At 43.9% G+C, this 20529-nt stretch overlaps 1 protein-coding gene across 1 annotated transcript in view; it reads left to right on the top strand.

Annotated features, from left to right (window-relative positions):
• The window catches only part of THOC5 (THO complex 5), a 31482-nt gene that overhangs the window by 3060 nt on the left and 7893 nt on the right, over positions 1-20529 (top strand). The window contains 13 exon segments of the mRNA XM_030336475.1: positions 900-1043; positions 2080-2193; positions 2332-2429; positions 4440-4586; positions 5984-6098; positions 10053-10185; positions 12446-12523; positions 13438-13478; positions 13722-13821; positions 15192-15300; positions 18879-18980; positions 19550-19646; positions 20240-20354. Of these exon segments, the coding sequence (XP_030192335.1) occupies positions 900-1043; positions 2080-2193; positions 2332-2429; positions 4440-4586; positions 5984-6098; positions 10053-10185; positions 12446-12523; positions 13438-13478; positions 13722-13821; positions 15192-15300; positions 18879-18980; positions 19550-19646; positions 20240-20354 (1393 nt within the window).

Below are 20529 nucleotides of genomic sequence, written 5' to 3'. Positions count from 1 at the left end.
CATTGTGTAGGCATTAATTCTTCTTTATTGAGATGCAATTGACATATAACATTAATTTAAAGTGTATAATGATTTGAAATCTGTGTATGTTGTAAAATGATCACTACAAAAGTCTACTTAACCGTATGTAGTTACAGGTTTTTTTTTCTTGTGGTAACTTTTAAGACCTATTATCTTAGCAACTTTCAAATATGCAATATAGTATCATTAGCTAACTCTCTTCAAGAGATGTGTTCCATTTACTCCAAAGGCTGGGTGACCAATTACGATATTTTAGTCTCTGCTAAAGCTTGATTTGACCATCTAAACACCCATCAGTAGGAATTTGGTTAAATGCATTCTGGTTCATCTATACAGTGGATTCTCACACAGCCATTTTGATGGATATTTAATTTATTGGGATGAGAAACTGCACTAAATAGCATGGACAGTGTGATTCCATTTTGTTTCAAAATAAAATTTGTGTTTATCCACAGTATTAAAAATAGTTGTTTCAGTTTGGAGGTGAGATTACAGGCAACTTTTCATTTTGTTTTTGATACTGCTCACTATATTCTGAGTCTCTGACACCAAGGATGCATTACTTTATAATTAGAAAAAAAGAGGGATTCTTTTCCATTTTGAGAAGAAGGAAAACATTTGATTTGAGGACCACATTTTTTTTTCTTAAGATTTTATTTTTAAGTAATCTCCACACCCAACATGGGGGCTCGAACTCACAGCTCTGATATCAAGAGTCTCATGCTCTACCAACTGAGCCAGCCAGGCGCACCTTGAGGACCAGATTTTTTTAGAGACATGATTTGGGGTTTCATTGTTACTGATTTCAGCCAAGTGTCCCTGGTCCCAACAGGGAGACTTTTATTCCCCACCCAAGGCATGTATCCGTGCTTCCACAGGAAGGTAAATACTACAGCGAGGAGGCTGAGGTGGACCTGCGGGACCCTGGCAGAGACTATGAGCTGTACAAGTACACGTGCCAGGAGTTGCAGAGGCTCATGGCTGAGATCCAGGACCTGAAGAGCCGAGGAGGCAAGGATGTGGTAAGGAGTAGCAGTGGTTTGGGGCAGACATGAACATGGTGGGTTTGCACGGATGGACTTGTTTTGCACCCACCAGAGCCCTTCCTGATCTTGGTCTTCTGGCCTAACCATGATCAGGTAGTTGGAGTCTGCGGGCTCCAGAGATGGTGCTTATTAATTTATTGAAACATTTCATCGCTCCCCAATCATCAATTAGAGTAACAAAAGTACAGGATAATTAATTTTTCTCCTAAGTGTAATTTGACAGTTCATCCAATTAATACTTATTACATGTCAGGCATTTTGTAGGTGTTGGGAAATGATGATATGTGTAAATTCCTTTGCTGTTGTAAGGATGGATAGGTACAGGTATGTTATAGAGACCAAAAATGAAATTGTTAGTATTAAATGAATGAACCAGACTTTGAGGCAAAGAAACTAAACAGTGTAACTAAAAACAAAACCCATGTATTGCCAAGAATCTCACTTATTTGTGCTTATCCTGGCCCAATATTGTTATGATTATTACATCATATTTTACTGTTGCCAAGCTTTATAGCTATAATTCTGGTATGTTCATTTAAGTTATTCTGTAAGGTTATTCATAGAGATCAAATTGTATGGCGGGATGCTGCTATTGTTAGGATCTCTGTAGACAATATGTAGGAACAGATATTAATTGGTTTTATTTTTTAATGTTTATTAAAGTTTATTTATTTTGAGAGAGAGAGTGGGGGAGGGCAAAGAGTGACAGGGAGAGAGAGAATCCCAAGCAGGCTGTACTCTGTCAGCAAAGAGCCCAACATGGGGCGTGAGATCATGATCTGAGCCAAGATCAAGAGACACTTAACTGACTAAGCCACCCAGGTGCCCTGGGACAGATATTAATTGTGCATTGGCTATACTTGCTCCATTTTCCATCGACAGTTCTCATCATTCTGAGCTCCTTCCAGTATCTGTTTTTGGCCCTGGGTGGGGATAGGTCAGCAGTGAGGGGCTGAAGGAAACTGAGCCATCACCTGTTGTCAAGGTCTTCACCAGTTTTCTTTGCCTGCAGGCAGTTGAGATAGAAGATCGGAGGATCCAGAGCTGTGTGCATTTCATGACTCTAAAGAAGCTTAATCGATTAGCCCATATCAGGTTGAAGAAAGGAAGAGATCAGACCCATGAGGTAGGAATTGAGAGGTTTAATCCTCCTCCTCCCTCTTCCCCATCCGCTTCTTAATCCCCTTTACCTCTTCCCTGAGTTTGCTGCTGCTCTGTTTGACCTGACTTGCCCCACTTACCTCTGACCTTGTCCTCCTTTCAGGCCAAGCAGAAAGTAGATGCCTATCACCTGCAGCTCCAGAACCTGTTGTATGAGGTGATGCACCTGCAGAAAGAGATCACCAAATGTCTGGAGTTTAAGTGAGTTTTGGAGAACAAACTTTGTCAAAATTGCCTACTGGTAACTACTTTCTCCTGCATAGCTCAGGGTTAGCTAGTCTCCTTAAAAAGAAATCAGATGAACTTAGAGACTGCAGGATCTGGGACAAAAGTGAATAGATCACTTTGGGAGAATTGGAAAGCAGTGTTTTCAAGCTGCACAAAGAACCTTAGAAGCTTGTCTGACTTTTTCAAGTTTTGAGCTCTGTACCTGGCCAAAACCAGTTGTCCATCTCCAGCAGCGGCCTTTATGTTACCAGTTTGATTCCTGGGCACCTTGCATGGGAGCAACTCCCTTCCAGTCAAATTCTTTTAACCTTTTGGCCCACTTTTCCTCTCTAAAGTTCCAGCCATTCATTTTTGCAACTGGATTTTATTCTTTGGAACCTGAACTTCTTGCCACTTAGTTGCTCTCAGGTGAACAAACTATAGTTTGTCAGTGTCCATTTTAAAATGTAATGCCTCTTGGCAAATCCAAGTTGAGAGATGAGAAGGAGGAAAGAGTAGACAGAGGAAGAAAAGAGAACGTATTCTTGTTTGGTCAGACCTATTTGTGCAAACTGAAAAGAGGCAGGTTTTATTGTAATAAACTTGTGATGAGAGGGGCACATCAGTCATTGGGTCTGGTGTATTTCTGATAGTTATGCTAATTTTTTAAAGTTATTTTTAAGGAGAGAGAGCTCACAAGCGAGCAGGGGAGAGGCAGAGAGAGGGAGAGACAGAATCCCAAGCAGGCTCTGTGCTGTCAGTGCAGAGCCCAACATGGAGCTCGAACTCACAAACCATGAGATCATGACCTGAGCTGAGACCAAGAGTTGGACACTTAACCTGCTAAGCCACCCAGGCACCCCAATAATTACACTGATTTTTGAGAGACATATTTATTTGCTTTATACATTCATCATGTAATGATAGTTAAATACTAATAGAGGCAAAATTCACATCAGGTTTTTCTCTGAGTTAATAGTATTGAGTCATTGTCAGTTTTGACTATGTACTATGCATAGATCAGATATTATTGGGGGAACCAGGGGAAGGTAAACTCTCAGTACTGTTTTTGAAACTTCTTATGTATCTTAAACTGCTTACAAATAAAAGATACTAAAAACAGAAGAATGGGATGCCCCAAGCTGTAACTGTCACTCAGATGAAAGCTGACAAATTCAGAATACAATAGAACTCTAGTCTCTGGAGAAGCAGGTGACCACCATTGGCCCTGGTCAGATAAGCCTGGGTTCAAATCCCAGCTCTGCCATTCACTAGCTATGTGACTTTAGGCAAGCTGCTCATCTGTAGGAGTCTCCATCTCATTTGAAACATGGAGATAGAAATCCCCATTTGATGGAGATGTCCTGAGAATTAGGTGAGGCTGTCATACAGTGGGTGTTTAATACCTGGTAGCTGCCATTATTACCATCATCTGTCCATGACCTGTGCACTATGTTAATGCAGGAAAGAGTATGAGATTTCTTTAGTATATGTGAATCACTAAACATAACAATTGAAGCCTCTAGATCGTTTTCACACCTGGTTATGCCATCCTGAATCTTCCCCATCCCTTGTTTATGTGATTAATGTTTTAAACTTAAGTGCAGACCCTTAGGGTTTTTTCTGTTAAACGTAATTTATTGGTTTCAACCTGTCAATGTAGGCCTAGACTGTAGTGTTTTTATTGACTTTTTCAGCTCTTAGCTGTCTTGCTAAGCTTGGAGATAATCTGTAAATTTGATAAGCATCCCTTCCAAGTCTTTAATTCATGGATAAAAAGGTTGAGCACCATGGATAAGGATCCTGTGGTATGTAATCATCTACTTCTCTTCAAAGTGAGATATTTACTAACGAGCATTTGCTGAGAAGACTTGATGGATTCCAGGTTCCTGGGTAGTTGTAGACCAGGGCTAAATGGGCATCTATGGAGGGAACTGTGGGCTTGCTTATTCCATGGTTTGGAGTCTTGAGAACAGCAACTTAACGTCTAGTATTTGCCTGCAGGTCGAAGCATGAAGAAATTGATCTGGTCAGTTTAGAGGAGTTTTATAAGGAGGCTCCTCCAGATATTAGCAAGGCTGAAGTCACCATGGGAGACCCTCACCAGCAAACCCTGGCACGTCTGGACTGGGAGCTGGAGCAGCGAAAAAGGTTGTGTTTCTCCCTTCCTGACCTTGTTAACCTGTGCAACACAGACCTTTACCCATGGGGACAATGCTTTGTCATGACCTACAGTCAGACAGTGCAGTTTTGTGGAACCAGCAGAATGATTTCTTAAGACCAAATCTCATTTTGTGATTCATTCACATCTGATAATTCAGACTTGACCAACTGCATCATAGGTGGGGTTGGAATTAATTAAGGCTGTTAATAGAAAATTGGAGTACCATTTTCTTTAAAATTTTAATACCTGAGACCTAAATATCTTTTGTACTGTTAAGTCCAGTTTTGTTTTTTGCTTGTTCCTCCTGCCTCTAAGACTACCCCTATGGTACTTTAAAATTGTGCAAGCATTATTTTAGAAGGTTATACAATATCTTGTATGTAGACAAATTATAATTTATATAGTTTTTTCTTTATTGGGTTAGACTTTTATCATTTTTTGCTATCATAAATTATGCTTTCAGGAACCCCTTTCTTTACACATAAAAATTTCCCAAACTAATAAAGGTCTTTTACTTATTAAAAAGAACATTTCTACTGTGTAACTTAATCTAGGTATTTTTAAGAATATAGCATTTTTTTTTTCATACTGGATTTTTCATGGCTGCATCCTTTTCATTATGGTGACTTTCTTCCTCTGTATTTGTACAAGAATTCTAGGGCGTTTGGTTGACACAGCTCTGTTTTCCATTGGAGGAATAGGTGTTTTATTTCCTTTTTTTTTTTTTCTTTTCTGTTATAGAATGTATTCAGTTTATGTTAATGAATTTAGTAAGCACTAAGTTTGACTCTTATGGAATCGGTGCCAGATTTTAGCAGATCGGGCTGGCCCATCACTCCTCTGTCCAGTACACTGCTTGCCTTGGGCATAGGTTAAACCATGAGTGTTGTATTCCTGTGGTCCATAATCCATCCCTACCCTGCCCCATTCAGTCCAGTCTGTGGACCTCATTTGGGTCCTATAGTTGCTAGATCCACATGTTTGTGAAAGTTTGGGGTCTAGACCCTAGAGGCAAGAAATGGAGCAGGAAATGACATAGGGATATCCCCTAGTGGTTAATGGGCAGAGCCTCTGGAGCCAGACAGGCATGGATTCAAAGCCCAGCTTTGTACTTACTCTTAGGTGAGTGACTTTGGGTAAATTCCCTACCTCCTTGAGCCTTTGTTTCCTTCTTTGGGGAAAAGAAGAGTCCCTATCTTCCAGGATTTTTATAAGATTAAATGCAATAATGCTTATAGTTCTCCAAGTGCCTGGCACATAGCAAGTACTAGGTAAACATTAGTTAATCATGACTGCTGTCATTAGGTGGCTTGTGACAGTGAGTAGATGTATCGGAAGATCTCTGAGCAGCTTCAAGTGACAGTGGTCTGTCCTCTCCCCATAGGCTGGCAGAGAAGTACCGAGAGTGCCTGTCCAACAAGGAGAAGATCCTCAAGGAGATTGAGGTGAAGAAGGAATACCTGAGCAGCCTCCAGCCTCGTCTCAATAGCATTATGCAGGTGAGGCTCTCCCCCACATACTCCCCTACCTTGGCCTTTTGCTTTGCCTTCAGCACCCAGCAAGACCTTGCTGACCTGAGGCCTCCAGCAGCCACATCTCCCTTTGGGTTTTGCCAGGTCTGTTACCCTAACAGATGTCAGAGCCCATTGCAAGGATGGTCTTGTCTCTAGTTTCTACCCAACCAGTGCAGTAAGGTTGTGTCCTGGGTGGAAGAGATGCTGCCAGGTGAGCTCAGGAACATGTACACACATTTATGTGAGATGTTTTCTTTTCACCCAGAGCTTCCTCCAGGTAAAATACTTTTGCAAACTCTAGGTTTAATTTACCCCAGAATAGTTTCCATCAGCCTCACAGTTTCCAGGCATGCTTAGATGTGGATGTCTGTTAGACTCCCTGACTGCACCTTGGGGGTAGATGTTTAGCAGAGGTACTCTCTCTGAAAAGAACTTTACTCCTATTTGAAAGCCATCAGGTACCTTAGGAGGATAAGTCCCCACTTTAGATTGTAACGTAAAATGTAATGTCTTTCTTTTTTTTTTTTTTTTTTTTATTAAAGTTTTTATTTTTATTTTTGAGACAGAGAGAGAGACAGAGTATGAACAGGGGAGGGTCAGAGAGAGGGAGACACAGAATCTGAAACAGGCTCCAGGCTCCGAGCTGTCAGCACAGAGCCCGACGCGGGGCTCGAACTCACGGACCGCGAGATCATGACCTGAGCCGAAGTCGGCCGCTTAACCGACTGAGCCACCCAGGCGCCCCTTTTTTTTTTTTTTTTTTTTTAATGTTACTTATTTTTGAGAGAGAGCACAGTGGGAGAGGAGCAGAGAGAGAGGGAGACACAGTATCAAAAGCAGGCTCCAGGCTCTGAGCTGTCAGCACAGAGCCCAACGCGGGGCTCGAACTCATGAGCCATGAGATCATGACCTGAGCCGAAGTTGGATGCTTAACTGACTGAGCTGCCCAGACGCCCCTGTTATGTCTTTCTATATAGGTGACCTGATTTTTGTTTGATCTGTGAAGCAGATTGCTCTAAATCCTTATAGTTTTTTTTAACTCTTTTTTTCTTAACTCTTTTTTTAAGTAAACTCTGCCCAACGTGGGGCTTGAATTCACAACCCCAAGATTAAGAGTTGCATGCTCTACAACTGAGTCAGTCAGGTGCCCCTGGGAGTTTTTGCTTTATAAACTAAAACACGACTGTTTAAAAAAAAAATTTTTTTTAATGTTTATTTTTTGAGAGAGCACAAGTAGGGAAGGAGCAGAAAGAGAGGGAGACACAGAATCCAAAGCAGGCTCCAGGCTCTGAGCTGTCAGCACAGAGTCCAGTGTGGGGCTCAGACCCACTAACTGTGAGATCGTGACCTCAGCTGAAGTCAGATGCTTAACCAACTGAGCCACCCCAGCGCCCCTAAAACACAACTGTTTAAAACAGTGTACATATATTACATTTAAAAACATAATTTTTACGGGGCGCCTGGGTGGCTCAGTCAGTTAAGCGTCCGACTTCGGCTCAGGTCATGATCTCACAGTTTGTGAGTTTGAGTCCTGCATCGGGCTCTGTGCTGACAGCTCAGAGCCCGGAGCCTGCTTCTGATTTTGTGTCTCCCTCTCTCTCTGCCCCTCCCCTGCTCATGCTCTGTCTCTGTCTCTCAAAAATAAATAAATGTAAAAAAAAAAAATTGTTTTTTAAACACAATTTTTACAAAAGAAAAGCATACAGTTCCTAAGTGTATAGCTCAGTGAATATTCTCTAGTGAACACATCTATGTAACCTGCACGCAAATCAAGAAAAAGAACATTACCAATTTTCCAAAAGATATTTTATTCCCCCTCTCAGTTACTATCTCCTCTCACCCTTCAGTAACTATTATCTTGATACCTAATGTCATAGGTTAGTTTGGCCTGTTTTTGAGTTTATACAAACAGAATTGTATATATACTCTTGTGTCTGACTTCTTTTGCTTAACATTATGTTTGTGAGATTCATCTGTACTGTTGTGAGCACCAGGAGTTCATTTATTTTCATTAATACTTAGTATTTGATTGTGGGTACTTCCAGTTTGGGGCTATTATGAATAATAATGTTATAAGCATTCTTTGTCGTTTGGTGTCTTACGTACATATTTCTGTTGAATATATACCCAGGAATGACATTGCTGGGTCGTAGAGTATGCTAGGCATATATTTAGCTTGGCAGACACTGAAACAGTTTTCTAATGTGATTGCACTGATGTACAAAATTCCCCCCAGCACCATGTGAAAGTTCTAACTGCTCCACATCCTCACCAGTGCTTGGTATTGTCAGCCTTCTTGATTTTAGCCATTCTGAAGGGTATTGCCTTTCTCTGGGGACCAGTGATGTTGAGCACAACCCCTTTTTATACTTCTTTGCTTTTGGATTACCTCATTTGCAAAAGGCTTATTCTAGTCTCCTGTTCATTTTTCTATTGGATTGCTTGGACTTCTTTATATATTCTGGAGATGAGTCTTTTGCATATATTTTTCCCATTTTATGACTCTTTTTCACTTTCATAATGGTATCTTTTAATGAGCAGATGTTCTTAAATTTTATATGATCTAATCAGTGTTTTCCTCTGTGGTTAGGATGTCCTGTTTAAAAATCTCTCTCTCTGTCCCAGGGTCATGGAGATATTCTCGCATTTTCTTATAGAAGCTCTATTGTTTATCTTTCACACTTAGAATCTAGGATACCTGGAAGGGAACATTGTACATAGTGTGATATAGGGTCAGTTTCATTTTTTTTTTCATGTGAGTATTCAGCTGGGTCATTTATTTTTTTTTTTTTTTTTTTTTTTTTTTTTTTTTTTTAAAAATTTTTTTTTTCAACGTTTTTATTTATTTTTGGGACAGAGAGAGACAGAGCATGAACGGGGGAGGGGCAGAGAGAGAGGGAGACACAGAATCGGAAACAGGCTCCAGGCTCTGAGCCATCAGCCCAGAGCCCGACGCGGGGCTCGAACCCACGGACCGTGAGATCGTGACCTGGCTGAAGTCGGACGCTTAACCGACTGCGCCACCCAGGCGCCCCAGCTGGGTCATTTATTGAAAAGGCCATGCTTTCCCCACTGTTCTCCAGTGCCACTTTTGTCATAAATCAAATGTCCATGTAGGTTTGTGTGTCCTCTATTTGTCTTTCCATGCACCAGTATCACACTGGCTTATTTACGGTAGCTTTGTCAGAAGCCTTGATGCCCAGGGGCGCCTGGGTGGCTCAGTCAGTTAAGCAGCCGACTTTGGCTCAGGTCATGATCTCACAATTTGTGGGTTCAAGTCCCTCATCGGGCTTTGTGCTGACAGCTCAGAGCCTGGAGCCTGCTTTGCATTCTGTGTCTCCCTCTCTTTCTCTGCCCCTCCCCCACTCATGCTCTGTCTCTGTCCTTCAAAAATAAATGTTAAAAGAACTTATTAAGAAAAAAAATAGTTTAAGAGAAGTCTGATGCCCAGTAGTGTGTGCTCTAGCTTAATTTTTCAGGATTGTCTTGGTTGTTCTTGGCCCTTTGCATTTAACATGTAAATTTTAGAATCAGCTAGTCTATTTTCACCTGCTGGGATATAGACTGGGGTTGCATTGAATCTGTAGATCAGTTTGGAGTGAACTGATTTCAGGGCAGTGTTGAGTCTTCCAGGCCATTAACGTGGCCTTTCATTTCTCAAGCCTTTGTGTAGAGGCTTACACACCTTTTACTTACTTATTCTTAGGTAATTTAAGTCTTCTTGATGCTCTTGGAAATGCTTCTTTTTTTTTCATTTTCATACTGTTTGTTGCTTGTGTAAATTGATTTTTTTGTATTGACCTCTTATCTACCTATTCTGTTAACTTATCATGTATTTTTAATAGGTAAAAAAAACTACTATAGTAACTCAGCAGCCACCTCTTCACATGTGGACTGCCTACAAAGGGAAAATAAAAATCCTTCTTTTGTTGCATGCAGGCTTCCCTCCCAGTGCAAGAGTACCTATTCATGCCGTTCGACCAGGCTCACAAGCAGTATGAGACAGCTAGACATCTGCCACCGCCTCTCTATGTCCTCTTTGTCCAGGCCACTGCGTATGGGCAGGCCTGTGGTGAGTATGGGGGCTGGGTGAGGAGGAGGGGCTGTGGGAGCAACAGCCGTGGCCGATTGAGTCATTTGGAAGCCCTGCCTGCTGAGGAAAGCTCCCTGGTCCTGCTCAGAAGTTCCCAGGTGACAGACGCTGCCTCCCCTCTGCACCGCCCAGCATGGCTGCTCTGACCAGCTGGCCTGAGGCTAGACTAACCTGGTGGGCATTTCAGAATGGATGGCTTTGAATCTTCAATGAGCCTGGCTGGTCGGCTAGTGGGTGTAGTGCCCTGGCAGCCTGCCTGCCTGGGCTCCCAGACACTCACCCCATCAAGGCATGCTTGGCAGGTGGATCAGCACTTCTTCTTCCGCTTCAGAGAGAGGACTTGGTGAACACAGGTCCCAGGCAGCTTTCCCAGACTTTCATGACACCCAAACAGGCTGCATGTCGTTAAAGTGAATTACCAAGTGGGAAGATGTGTCTGCTTTAAGCTTATGGGCGACCCTTTCCTCCATAGAGTTTTGAAAAGGTTTTGGAGACCTTACCTTTTGCCCTACTGCAGCTTTCACCCAGCACCTAAACTTTACTTCTTCACCCCACCGCATCAAACAGACCTGTACAGCATCAGTGCATGCCTATCCTCCCAGCCATGGGCACCGACACATTACTGTCTCTCTTCTTGTGTCTTCCTGGTCCTCCTGGTCCTCTCCTTCCCTTTTGTTCTCCTTCTTGTTTCCATCATCAGCTCATATGAAATCCTCCCAGCCCCCTAGACAGGGTGAGTAATTTTCTTTTCTTTTGTGTTTAAACCCAACCTGTTTCCTTTCCCATTTTACTATAGAATTTCAGAATTAAGCTACCCAAAAGAACAGTTTGGCATTTGCCAATGGTTGATGGGGGCATCTAGCTTGTTTGGGTGAGGTATGTTGGTTCATGCAGGGCTGTCAGAGAGCAGTGGCCGATCACCTGGAAGTATTATCTCAGCGGCCTTGCCAGGTAGAGGAAGTTTGTCATTCCTCTTTGGTGCAGTTGGGCAAGCCATTTCAGTCTCCTATGACTGTCTGTGACCCGTATACCGTTTTGGTTTTTTTTTTTAATGTTTGTTTATTTTTGACAGAGCGCCCATGCGCATGAGTTGGGGAGGGACAGAGAGAGAGGGAGACACAGAATCTGAAACAGGCTCCAGGCTCTGAGCTGTCAGCACAGAGCCCAATGCGGGGCTCGAACTCACAGACAGTGAGATCATGACCTGAGCCAAAGTTGGACACTCAACCAACTGAGCCACCCAGGTGTCCCCCTTATACCGTTTTGAATGGAGCAAGAGAGGTGGTGGCCTGTCTGACCTCCCAGTAGACCTACAAAGTTCCACAAAGGCAGGCCAGGTGTCACCTGGGGAAAGTGTCAGTCCTGGTGCATGGAACAGCCCTCTTATCTTCCTGTTTAAGACACCAAGCTCAAGTTGAATAGACCTAGTCTTGAATCCTAGCTTAGCTACTTCCTGGCTAATGTGTCTAACTTCTCCGAGCCTTGATTTTCTCATCTCGTGGCTATAGTAATAGTATGGTTCTCATAGAGTTGTTGTGAAGGTTAAACATTAATTTGAAAAACATAATGTTATGAGTACAATTGCAAGCATCAGCTCATTTGGTCTTTGCCACCCAGCCAGGCAGTTACCATTTGTCAAGACAGGATTTCTTTCATAGATGCAGAAAGTGGGGCTCAGAGCAGTGAAATAACTTTCTAGGTGTTTAGGAATTAGTGGGGCAGGGACTCAGATCTGGGACTAAACTGCAGGGTCCAAGCTCCTGTGCACTGTCCTGCCTCCCAGTTAAATGTGACAGTACCAGCCAGCTGCTTGGTGTAGTACAGAATAGAGAGTAAGCAAGCACTGAGATGAGAACCGTTGTTTCTGAGATGTGAACAGTTAGGGCGTCTGGATGAGAACCTTTAAGACAGTCGGCAGAGGAGTATCCCGTGGCTTTAGGCGCTAGGGTGAGATTACGCGTTGGGTGTAAGCCTGAAAAGGGAAGCGTTCACCATAGTGTCAGGTGGTGCTTGTCTAAAATTTGCACTTTGGATTCTTTGTTTTCAGTAAATGATGGGAAAAAGCTTTAAGTTTCCCACCTTGTTCCTCCTCATGTGGAGAAAGGGCTTTTGCCTTTCCACCCCCAGTCAGTTAGGAGTTGTGACAAAGGCAGAAGAAATGCAGCCCCAGAGTTAGCCTGTTGTGTAGCTTAGCTCCTTCCCTCAGCAGCTGTCCTACAAAGTTTTTTCTTGCTCACAGATAAGACGTTGTCTGTGGCGATCGAAGGCAGTGTGGATGAAGCCAAGGCTCTATTTAAGCCTCCTGAAGACTCCCAAGGTAATGTGGTCGGGATCCTTCCCCACGTCTTCCATAGCTGGGTCCAGGGGCACCAGGTCAACACCTCAGGACAGTGCTGGTCCTTTGGAAATTATCTGTACTCGTTCTGAGTAGCAGGGAGCTTGACTTTAATGTCTTAATGCTCAAGGGTAGACGGGGTAAAGCATTGGTTGTGGATTTTGGTCCTGCCACTCACTAGCTCACTGATCCTGGGAGAGTTCTTTAACATTTCTTTCTTTTTTTTTTTTAATGTTTATTTATTTTTGAGACAGAGACAGAGCACGAGCAGGGGAGGGGCAGAGAGAGGGAGACACACAATCTGAAGCAGGCTCCAGGCTCTGAGCTATCAGCACAGAGCCCGACATGGGGCCCGAACCCATGAACTGTGAGATCATGACCTGAGCCGAAGTCAGACACTTAACCAACTGAGCCACCCAGGAGCCCCCTCTTTAGCCTTTCTGAGCCTCAGTTTACTTACTTGTCAAAACAGGATAGTAATACCTCATGTAAAATTATTGTGTCGATTAAATGAGGTCATACATGCAAAGTTCTTAGCATCATTCTTGGCACATAGCAACCCCTCAAGTTGTATGAACTGCTACTGCTGTTGCTATTTATATTACTGTTACTACCACCACTACCAACAACGGGGGTGGGGCTTGTGGTCCATAGGATTGCATTAAAAAGCACCTTCAAAAATAGAGGCAGTTGGATTATGAGGCATTCCTCCTTTTTTTCTCGCATCACCATGTTTTCTATACTGAATCAGCAGCAGCAAATTAGTTTATCGTGTATTCTAAAGAAACCCATTTACAAATGACAGAGTCTCAGCCCCTTTAAGCCCCATGGGTTGAGGCACTTTAGGAGCATCGGGAAGCTCCTTACCTCCAGATGCTTTCTCTCTGTGGTTGCAGATGATGAGAGCGACTCCGATGCTGAAGAGGAGCAGACCACGGTGAGAGCCATTTGCCCTCCTGAGTGTGTCAAACAGCTGCACTGGGGCCTGCTAGTTGGCAGGTGCCATCTTCCCTAGAAGCAGAAGAAAGAGGTGGGAAAGAAAGAGCTGCTGGGGTCTGGCAGCTGGATAGCTGAAGCAGCAGGTTCCAGCCAGCGGGGCTGAGGCCCTGGCCAGTAGGGAGAAGGAAGGGGCAAATTCGTATGACCAGTGCTCATCTGATTTGATCTTTCCTTTGTCCAGAAACGCCGGCGACCCACACTGGGAGTTCAGTTGGATGACAAGCGCAAGGAGATGCTGAAGAGGCACCCGCTATCTGTCATGCTGGACCTGAAGTGCAAAGGTCTGGTTCCCTTTGTTCTGGAGGATCCATAGCATTTGAGGCTTTTGCTAGCTGCACAAGGTTCAGCAAGGCAAAGTCCTGTTTGACCAAGAAAAGATTCTGGTTTCATATTTCTTTGTTTTTCATCATTGTTTTGCATGGAGTTTGATTTTTTTTCTCTAAGTCATAAGCATAACAACAGAGACGAAACTAGACACATAAGGGATGCTTGATAAAATTATACCAATTTCTGAATTGACTAAGTCAGATACACAGAACAAGTCACAAGAGTGTGCAGGATTCGAGTACTATGACCAGTGTGCTTAATCTCATACACATAAGTAGAAGTTTGTGTCCTGCAGAGAATGATTTGAAACTGGTTTTGTATGGATAAAGCAATATACACAGTATAAGAGCTAACTGTCACATGTAAGTTTCCCTCTCACCTGAGACTCCAGTCCTCGGTCTTACCTCCAAGGTCTTACCTCTTGGTGACAGATTTCTTACGTATTTTCTAGAACTGTTCTATGTATTTAGAAGCTTTTATGCAAGTGTATTTTTATCCCCTTCTCCTTTTAGTTTTTACACAAATGGAAACATACTCTACACACTTCACCTTTTTTTTAAAACTTGTTATTTTGAGATAATTTTAGACTCAGAAGAGTTGCCGTAATAATAGACTTCTCATGCTCTTCACTCAACTTCCCATAATGTCAGCGTCTTAAGCATAGTACAGTGATCAAAACCAATGTTAATTTTATTGGTACAATTAACTAAACCACAGAATTTATGCAGATTTCCTTGTTTTTTCCACTAATGTCCTTTGTCTATTTTAGGATCCAGTCCAGGATCTCACATGACATTTAGTTGCCATGCCTCTTAGTCTCCTGCAGCCAGGACAGTCTTCTCCTCCTCAGTCTTCACTTATCTTTCGTGATCTTGACATCTTTGAAGACCAGGTTTATTTACTATGTGGAAAAACTCAATTTGGCTTTGTCTGTGTTTTCTCCTTATCAGACTGAGCTTATGGGTTTGAGGGAGGAATACCATAGACATGGGTTCATCATCCCATCATATCAGGGGTACATGGTGTCACTGGTACTAACCTGGATCCACTTGGTGATCACTTGATTGCTCCCTTTCGATATTTTACTTTTTAGAAACAGCTAAGTCCAGCCCACACTCAAGGGGAGGGAAATGAATCTCCCCCTCTTGGAGAGAGGAGTTGCAAAGAATTTGTAGACATTTTTTATTCAATATAAAATTGCCATTGAGTTTCTGTTTTTACAGTAAAAGCTCTTAAAAGCCTCGCTTTTACAGTTCCATAATACTGTAGACTCTGCTCTCATGTTCAACTTGTACATGGTCTTCTTTTCATCCTCCCCCTCCAGATGACAGTGTGCTTCACCTGACCTTCTACTACCTCATGAACCTCAACATCATGACGGTAAAGGCCAAAGTGACAACCGCCACGGAGCTGATCACCCCCATCAGTGCAGGGTACTGGGCAGGCGCTGTGGAGAGTGGGGCATGGGGGTGGGTGTGAGGAGAGCCTCTCTGCGGGCTGCTTTTGGTTCCTCGCGCACACTGGCTCTGAGGAGGTGCACTGCTCCGTTGACTTCTGTTGTCATGTCCACGTCTGGAAGTCCTGGCACCTCACTGGTATTTAGAAAGCACTTGCTGACTTAAGTTGGTCCTCTTACTACACAGCAGATGATAAAATGACTACAATGTATGGAAAATTGAGTAGGCAGGGCAGAGCAGCAGCTTGTTCTGACAAGTGGAAAGGTGTGAATGTAGAAATGGAATTTGGCAGACATGATGAGGTTGACAAATTTAGGCCTTCATTTACTCTTTCCCAAGGTGCTGGGACTTTTGCTTCATAGCCCAGCTCAATCCCAGGTTGTCCTTACCTGGCAGCAGGAAGAGGTTTTGAGGAGGGTGAGTGGAGGCACGGTAATGATGGCCACAGGTTCGGCATCCCCAGGAAGCGCCTGGCTGTGGCAGTCTTGTTCCACAGCTAGGAGTGGGAAGAAAGGAAAAGGGCCAAGAGGGCCTGAAATAGCCTCACAGGAGCACTACCCTGGCCTGGTACTCCTGCACACTTGAGTCTTTGGGTTGGCTATACAGAGACCACTGAGGGAGACACACAAGTCTGGTGCCTGGTGGGGTGGGGCTCTTCCCATGGCTGTCTGGTGTCCCTGTGTTCTCTACCCTACACTTACAGTCCATGCCCCCTTCAGGCCACAGCCTTGGTCCCTGGACTCAAGAGTTATTTGATCACGCTAGGGCACTCTGGATGAAATTGACCCTATTCTCACCTGACCCCAGCAGAGGGAGCCCAGGGCTTGCTTCTTCAGAGTGCCCGGTTACACTGCCTGGCCAGAGCTCTCAGTCTAGCAGCTTGCGGGCCCTGGCCATGGTGGAGTTCCTTGTCACCAGCATTCTGCCAGCTCACCTCTCAGATGCCAAACCTACTAAGAAGAGGGCTGCCAGCTGGCCTCAGTGCATACTTAACTCCAGCTTCTCCCTAAGCTTTGCACATGCAAGTACTGGGGACAGTACTGCTGAGTGGATACCAGCTGGGCTCAGAGCTCCAGTGTTTCCCGGGTCTGCCACTTATACCTGTGTGTGCACCTTTAGCCAAGTTGCCTGGCTTCTGAGGCTGGTTCCTCACTCTGGTCATGAATTGTAATATACACTTCCAGGGTGTTTATGAAGGATCAGGTCTAGTGCTTAGCATAGGTGAAGCACTTGGTAATGACAGCTGGTAATGTCACACTTGGTAATGTGTTTATCATCATGAATTTGCTTAACTCTTCACAATAACTTTACAAGGGGAGGAAACTACGACTATCATCGATAGATGGTCCGTGGCCCCAAAAGAGGGAGGGGATGCAAAAGGAAGCACCACCCTGAAACCAGGATTGTATCTTTATGGGCCTTCAGGTGTTGTCTAGCTCATCCCCCTATTTTTCAGATGGAGAAACAGGTCCAGGAGGCATCTGACCAGTTGTGGAAGCTCTGGGCCTAGAGTTCCAAACTGCCAGCTCAGAGGCCTTTGCTTAAGTACAGGCTGCTTTGGCCCCTGGAGATACCAGGCTGGTGTATGGTTCTATTTATTCATCTACTATAACACAAGGATACTTTTTTTTCTCCCTGATGTAATCACAGTCTCACACTAATTCCTTAATATCATTCAATATCCATTCAGAGTTCAAATTTCACTGATTTTCTCTTAGTGTTTTTTGTTAGTTGTTTTTATAGTTTGGGTTTTGAATCTGGATCTTTATAAGGTCCACATGTTGCAATTGGGTGAAGCTTCTCTCAAGCATCTTTTCATCTGAATGTCCCTGCCATCTGTTTGTCAAAGAGAATGGGTTGTTTGTAGGTTTCCCCAGTCTGGATTTTGATGATTGCATCCTTGCATTAGAATTTAGTGAGTTACTACCTTCCTGGGTATTTCATGTTAATTATAGTTAGGTTTAGAGGCTTGGTGAGATTCCACTTTGATTTTTTTGCAGGAGGGATGAGGGAGCAGGATGGTATAAATGTTGAGTGCTTCCATCAGGAGGCACAGGCTGTCTCTATTTTTGTGGCGTTAGCAGCACTGATGACTGTTGCCAGGATCTATTAATTCGTTAGGAAATTGATGTTCTTCATACAAACATTTTAACATTTAACCAGCCGTGCTGAATTTTCTTCAAGAAATTATTTTACAGAATTATCTCCATTAGGACATTTTGACTCACTACTAATCAGTTTTTCATTAAGTCATTAAACTATTTTTAATGATTTTCCACTTTTACTTACCAAATTCTTAATCCCTTTTTACCTATTATTATTTTACAACAAAGATTTGACTGAGTAGTTTTTTGTTTTGGTGTTGTGTTTTTATGACTGTATATAATCTCTCCTTTTATGTCCATTATCTTCACCAAATTCGGTTGTCCTGAACCACATATTACCGATGCACATTTTCAAGATTTGATTCTTTCATTAGGTTTTGTTAATTAGAAACCGTTATTGTGGAGTTTTAGCTGTTCTGTTTATTTTTGTTGACTCCTGATTCATTCTATTTATTAGTAATAGTCACTAAATAATATTGGCCAAACGACTGACAATTCTTATTTCTAGCCAGTTCTCCATGAAAGGCAGTGAGGTGGGGCAGAGAGACTCTGGGAGAGACAGGAAACCAGGAAGAGTCAAAGCTGCCACCGCCCCACTGCTAAATTCTTAAAGTCATGCCTGGGCTCTGAGCAGTAAGATTAGCCCATTCTGCCTGAGTTGCTCCTGATGCCAGACCTGGAAAGATGAAGGAGAACCCCTGCTGGTTGAGAGAAAGACAGCCTTGTCCTTTGTGATCAGATTACTCCATTATCCTCTTCCTCTCCCCTCTCCATCCCTTCTCCACTTGTCAGCGTTTAATTACAGGCTGTGCCCTAACCATTCCAGATGGGTGGCGGTGATGCTGTCTCTCTGCTTCTAGCCCTGGGTCACCTTGTGTCCAGCGCATGTGATAATGTCTTTTCCTCGGAACATAAAGGGGACCTTTTCTGTGAGTGGCATGAGATTTGGTCAAAGTGAGATAGACACACCATTAAAGCTGTTTACTTGCTCTTTGGGGGTAGAAAGGAATCTCTTCTGCTGTTATGAAAATTGTGATTATTTTATCTCCAGTGTCACAGAGCTTTGCTCCCCTGAAGGTAAGGCCTTGGTCACCATAATACCTCTCTTAAAGGGATAGGGTTTTCAAAAAATTTAGTGTGTAGGAGTACTACTGTCTTTGATCAGACAGTGCAAATCCCTACTCCAGCACTTATTAGTAGTGTGATCTTAGACAAGCCATATCTTTCAAAGCCTGAATTTCTTCTCTGTAAAATGGAAATGGTCATACCTCATAGAGTGTGAGATCTGGTGACCTCAAGTATAAAGAGTTATGGTCTGTCCTCCCTCCACTGTCCCGGCCCACAGGAAGCATTCAGTAAATGGGTGGCATTACTATCCCCAGATGCCCAAGTCTGCCTCAAGGCAAGGCATTGGCCAGTGTTTTCACTGTGGTCTTATCCCTTTTCCAGTGACTTGCTGTCTCCTGACTCAGTCCTGAGCTGTTTGTATCCAGGGGATCATGGAAAGAAGACTCCGAATCCAGCCAATCAGTATCAGTTTGATAAAGTTGGGTGAGTCAGCAGTGTTTCCTCCTTTCCCAGTCTCTTTGCTTTGGAGTTTCTCTGGCAGCTCAAGCCCAGCATTAAAGACCTGTTAGGGTCAGAGGCCTATCAGGGGGCAAGGGAGACCCTGGAGCTTGAGGGAGTGCTATGTCAAAAGAAGGGAACACAAGGGGCAAATGAAGGTCATGGAATAGTGAGGAAGGGTGGAAGGATCAAACTTGGAGGACATGATAAGAACACATGAGAGGATAACATGGTTTAACATTCAATTCTCTGAGGATTAAAAACCTGAAAAATATTTTATAAATTGGTGGACTGGTGAAGAAATCAAAGGCATTGACTTTATATTGAGACTTGAGACTTGCTTATGAGCTGGGGGGGAGAGAAAAGGGAACATGGGAGAGGTGAAATTCACAGTAGGAAGGTGATGAAGTTTAGAGACTTTGCTGGCAGCCGGGCTGTGAGTGTGGCCTAGCCTGTGAGACCATCCATTTCAGGGACATGGGAGGAAGGCTGTGTCCTGGGACCACTGCAGAAAGGACTTATAAAATCATTTTATGCTGTGTTCTTTTCTGCAGCATCCTGACTTTGAGAGACTACGTACTTGACCTAGGTCACCCCTATTTGTGGGTACAGAAGCTAGGTGGCCTCCACTTCCCCAAAGAGCAGCCCCAGGTGTGTACACTGTGGATCCAGTCTCCTTGGCTAAGGATCTCTACTTCCTCACCCCCTAGACAGACTCCAGAAAGGCTTTGGATGGCCTTTGAGGGCTTTGAAGTATCAGAATGCTTTTCCTTGGGGCTATGGTCTGTCCTCCCTCCACTCAGGATACTAAAAATGTCTGAGGCCCACAAATGTGTAGGTACCTTTGGTTCTCCCTGAGCCTGGTAGCCCTCGAGATGAAAGTAACTTGAGTCCTTGCTCTGGGTGCTACATGACTCCAGGCTCCACTGCCCCTCAGTCTGGTGTACAAAGGTACCAAAAATGAGGCATCACCAGAACCCCAAGGGATCTGGCATCTGGCACCTTAGCAGAAACCTTCCTTTCTCAGGAGCTGGCCAGGCCTCTTGAGATTCCAGCATCCTGTATTCCTACTGGAACTCAGCATCTGGCCTGTCACAGCAGGTGAACCCTGCCATTCCCATAAGGTGCCCACCTCAGGGTGTGTGTGGTCCTGGCTGCCATTGGCAAGGAGGGCCTAGGAGAGGCAATGCCTGGAGACAACAAGGACAGGGGGCACTCAGGGTGCTTCTCGCTGTCGTCTACAGCACACGGTGATTGCTGACCACTCGCTGAGCGCCAGCCACATGGAGACCACCATGAAACTGCTGAAGACCAGGGTTCAATCCCGCCTGGCCCTCCACAAACAGTTTGCATCCCTGGGTAAGCTGATGTGTGGCTGTGGCTTAAGGCCTATTTGGACAACACAAGGACAAAGATGACTTAGTCCTTCACTCAGGTTTCTTAAATCTTGATGACACTGCCTGGCTCTTGCTGAGCAGAGGTGTTGGCAGGACCTCTGGGGAGAGCTACAGGTCCATCCAGGCAGGGATCTTAG

The sequence above is a fragment of the Lynx canadensis genome, chromosome D3, assembly GCF_007474595.2.
Source record: "Lynx canadensis isolate LIC74 chromosome D3, mLynCan4.pri.v2, whole genome shotgun sequence".
Taxonomy (NCBI): domain Eukaryota; kingdom Metazoa; phylum Chordata; class Mammalia; order Carnivora; family Felidae; genus Lynx; species Lynx canadensis.
This window is presented reverse-complemented; position numbering and strand designations above follow the sequence as displayed.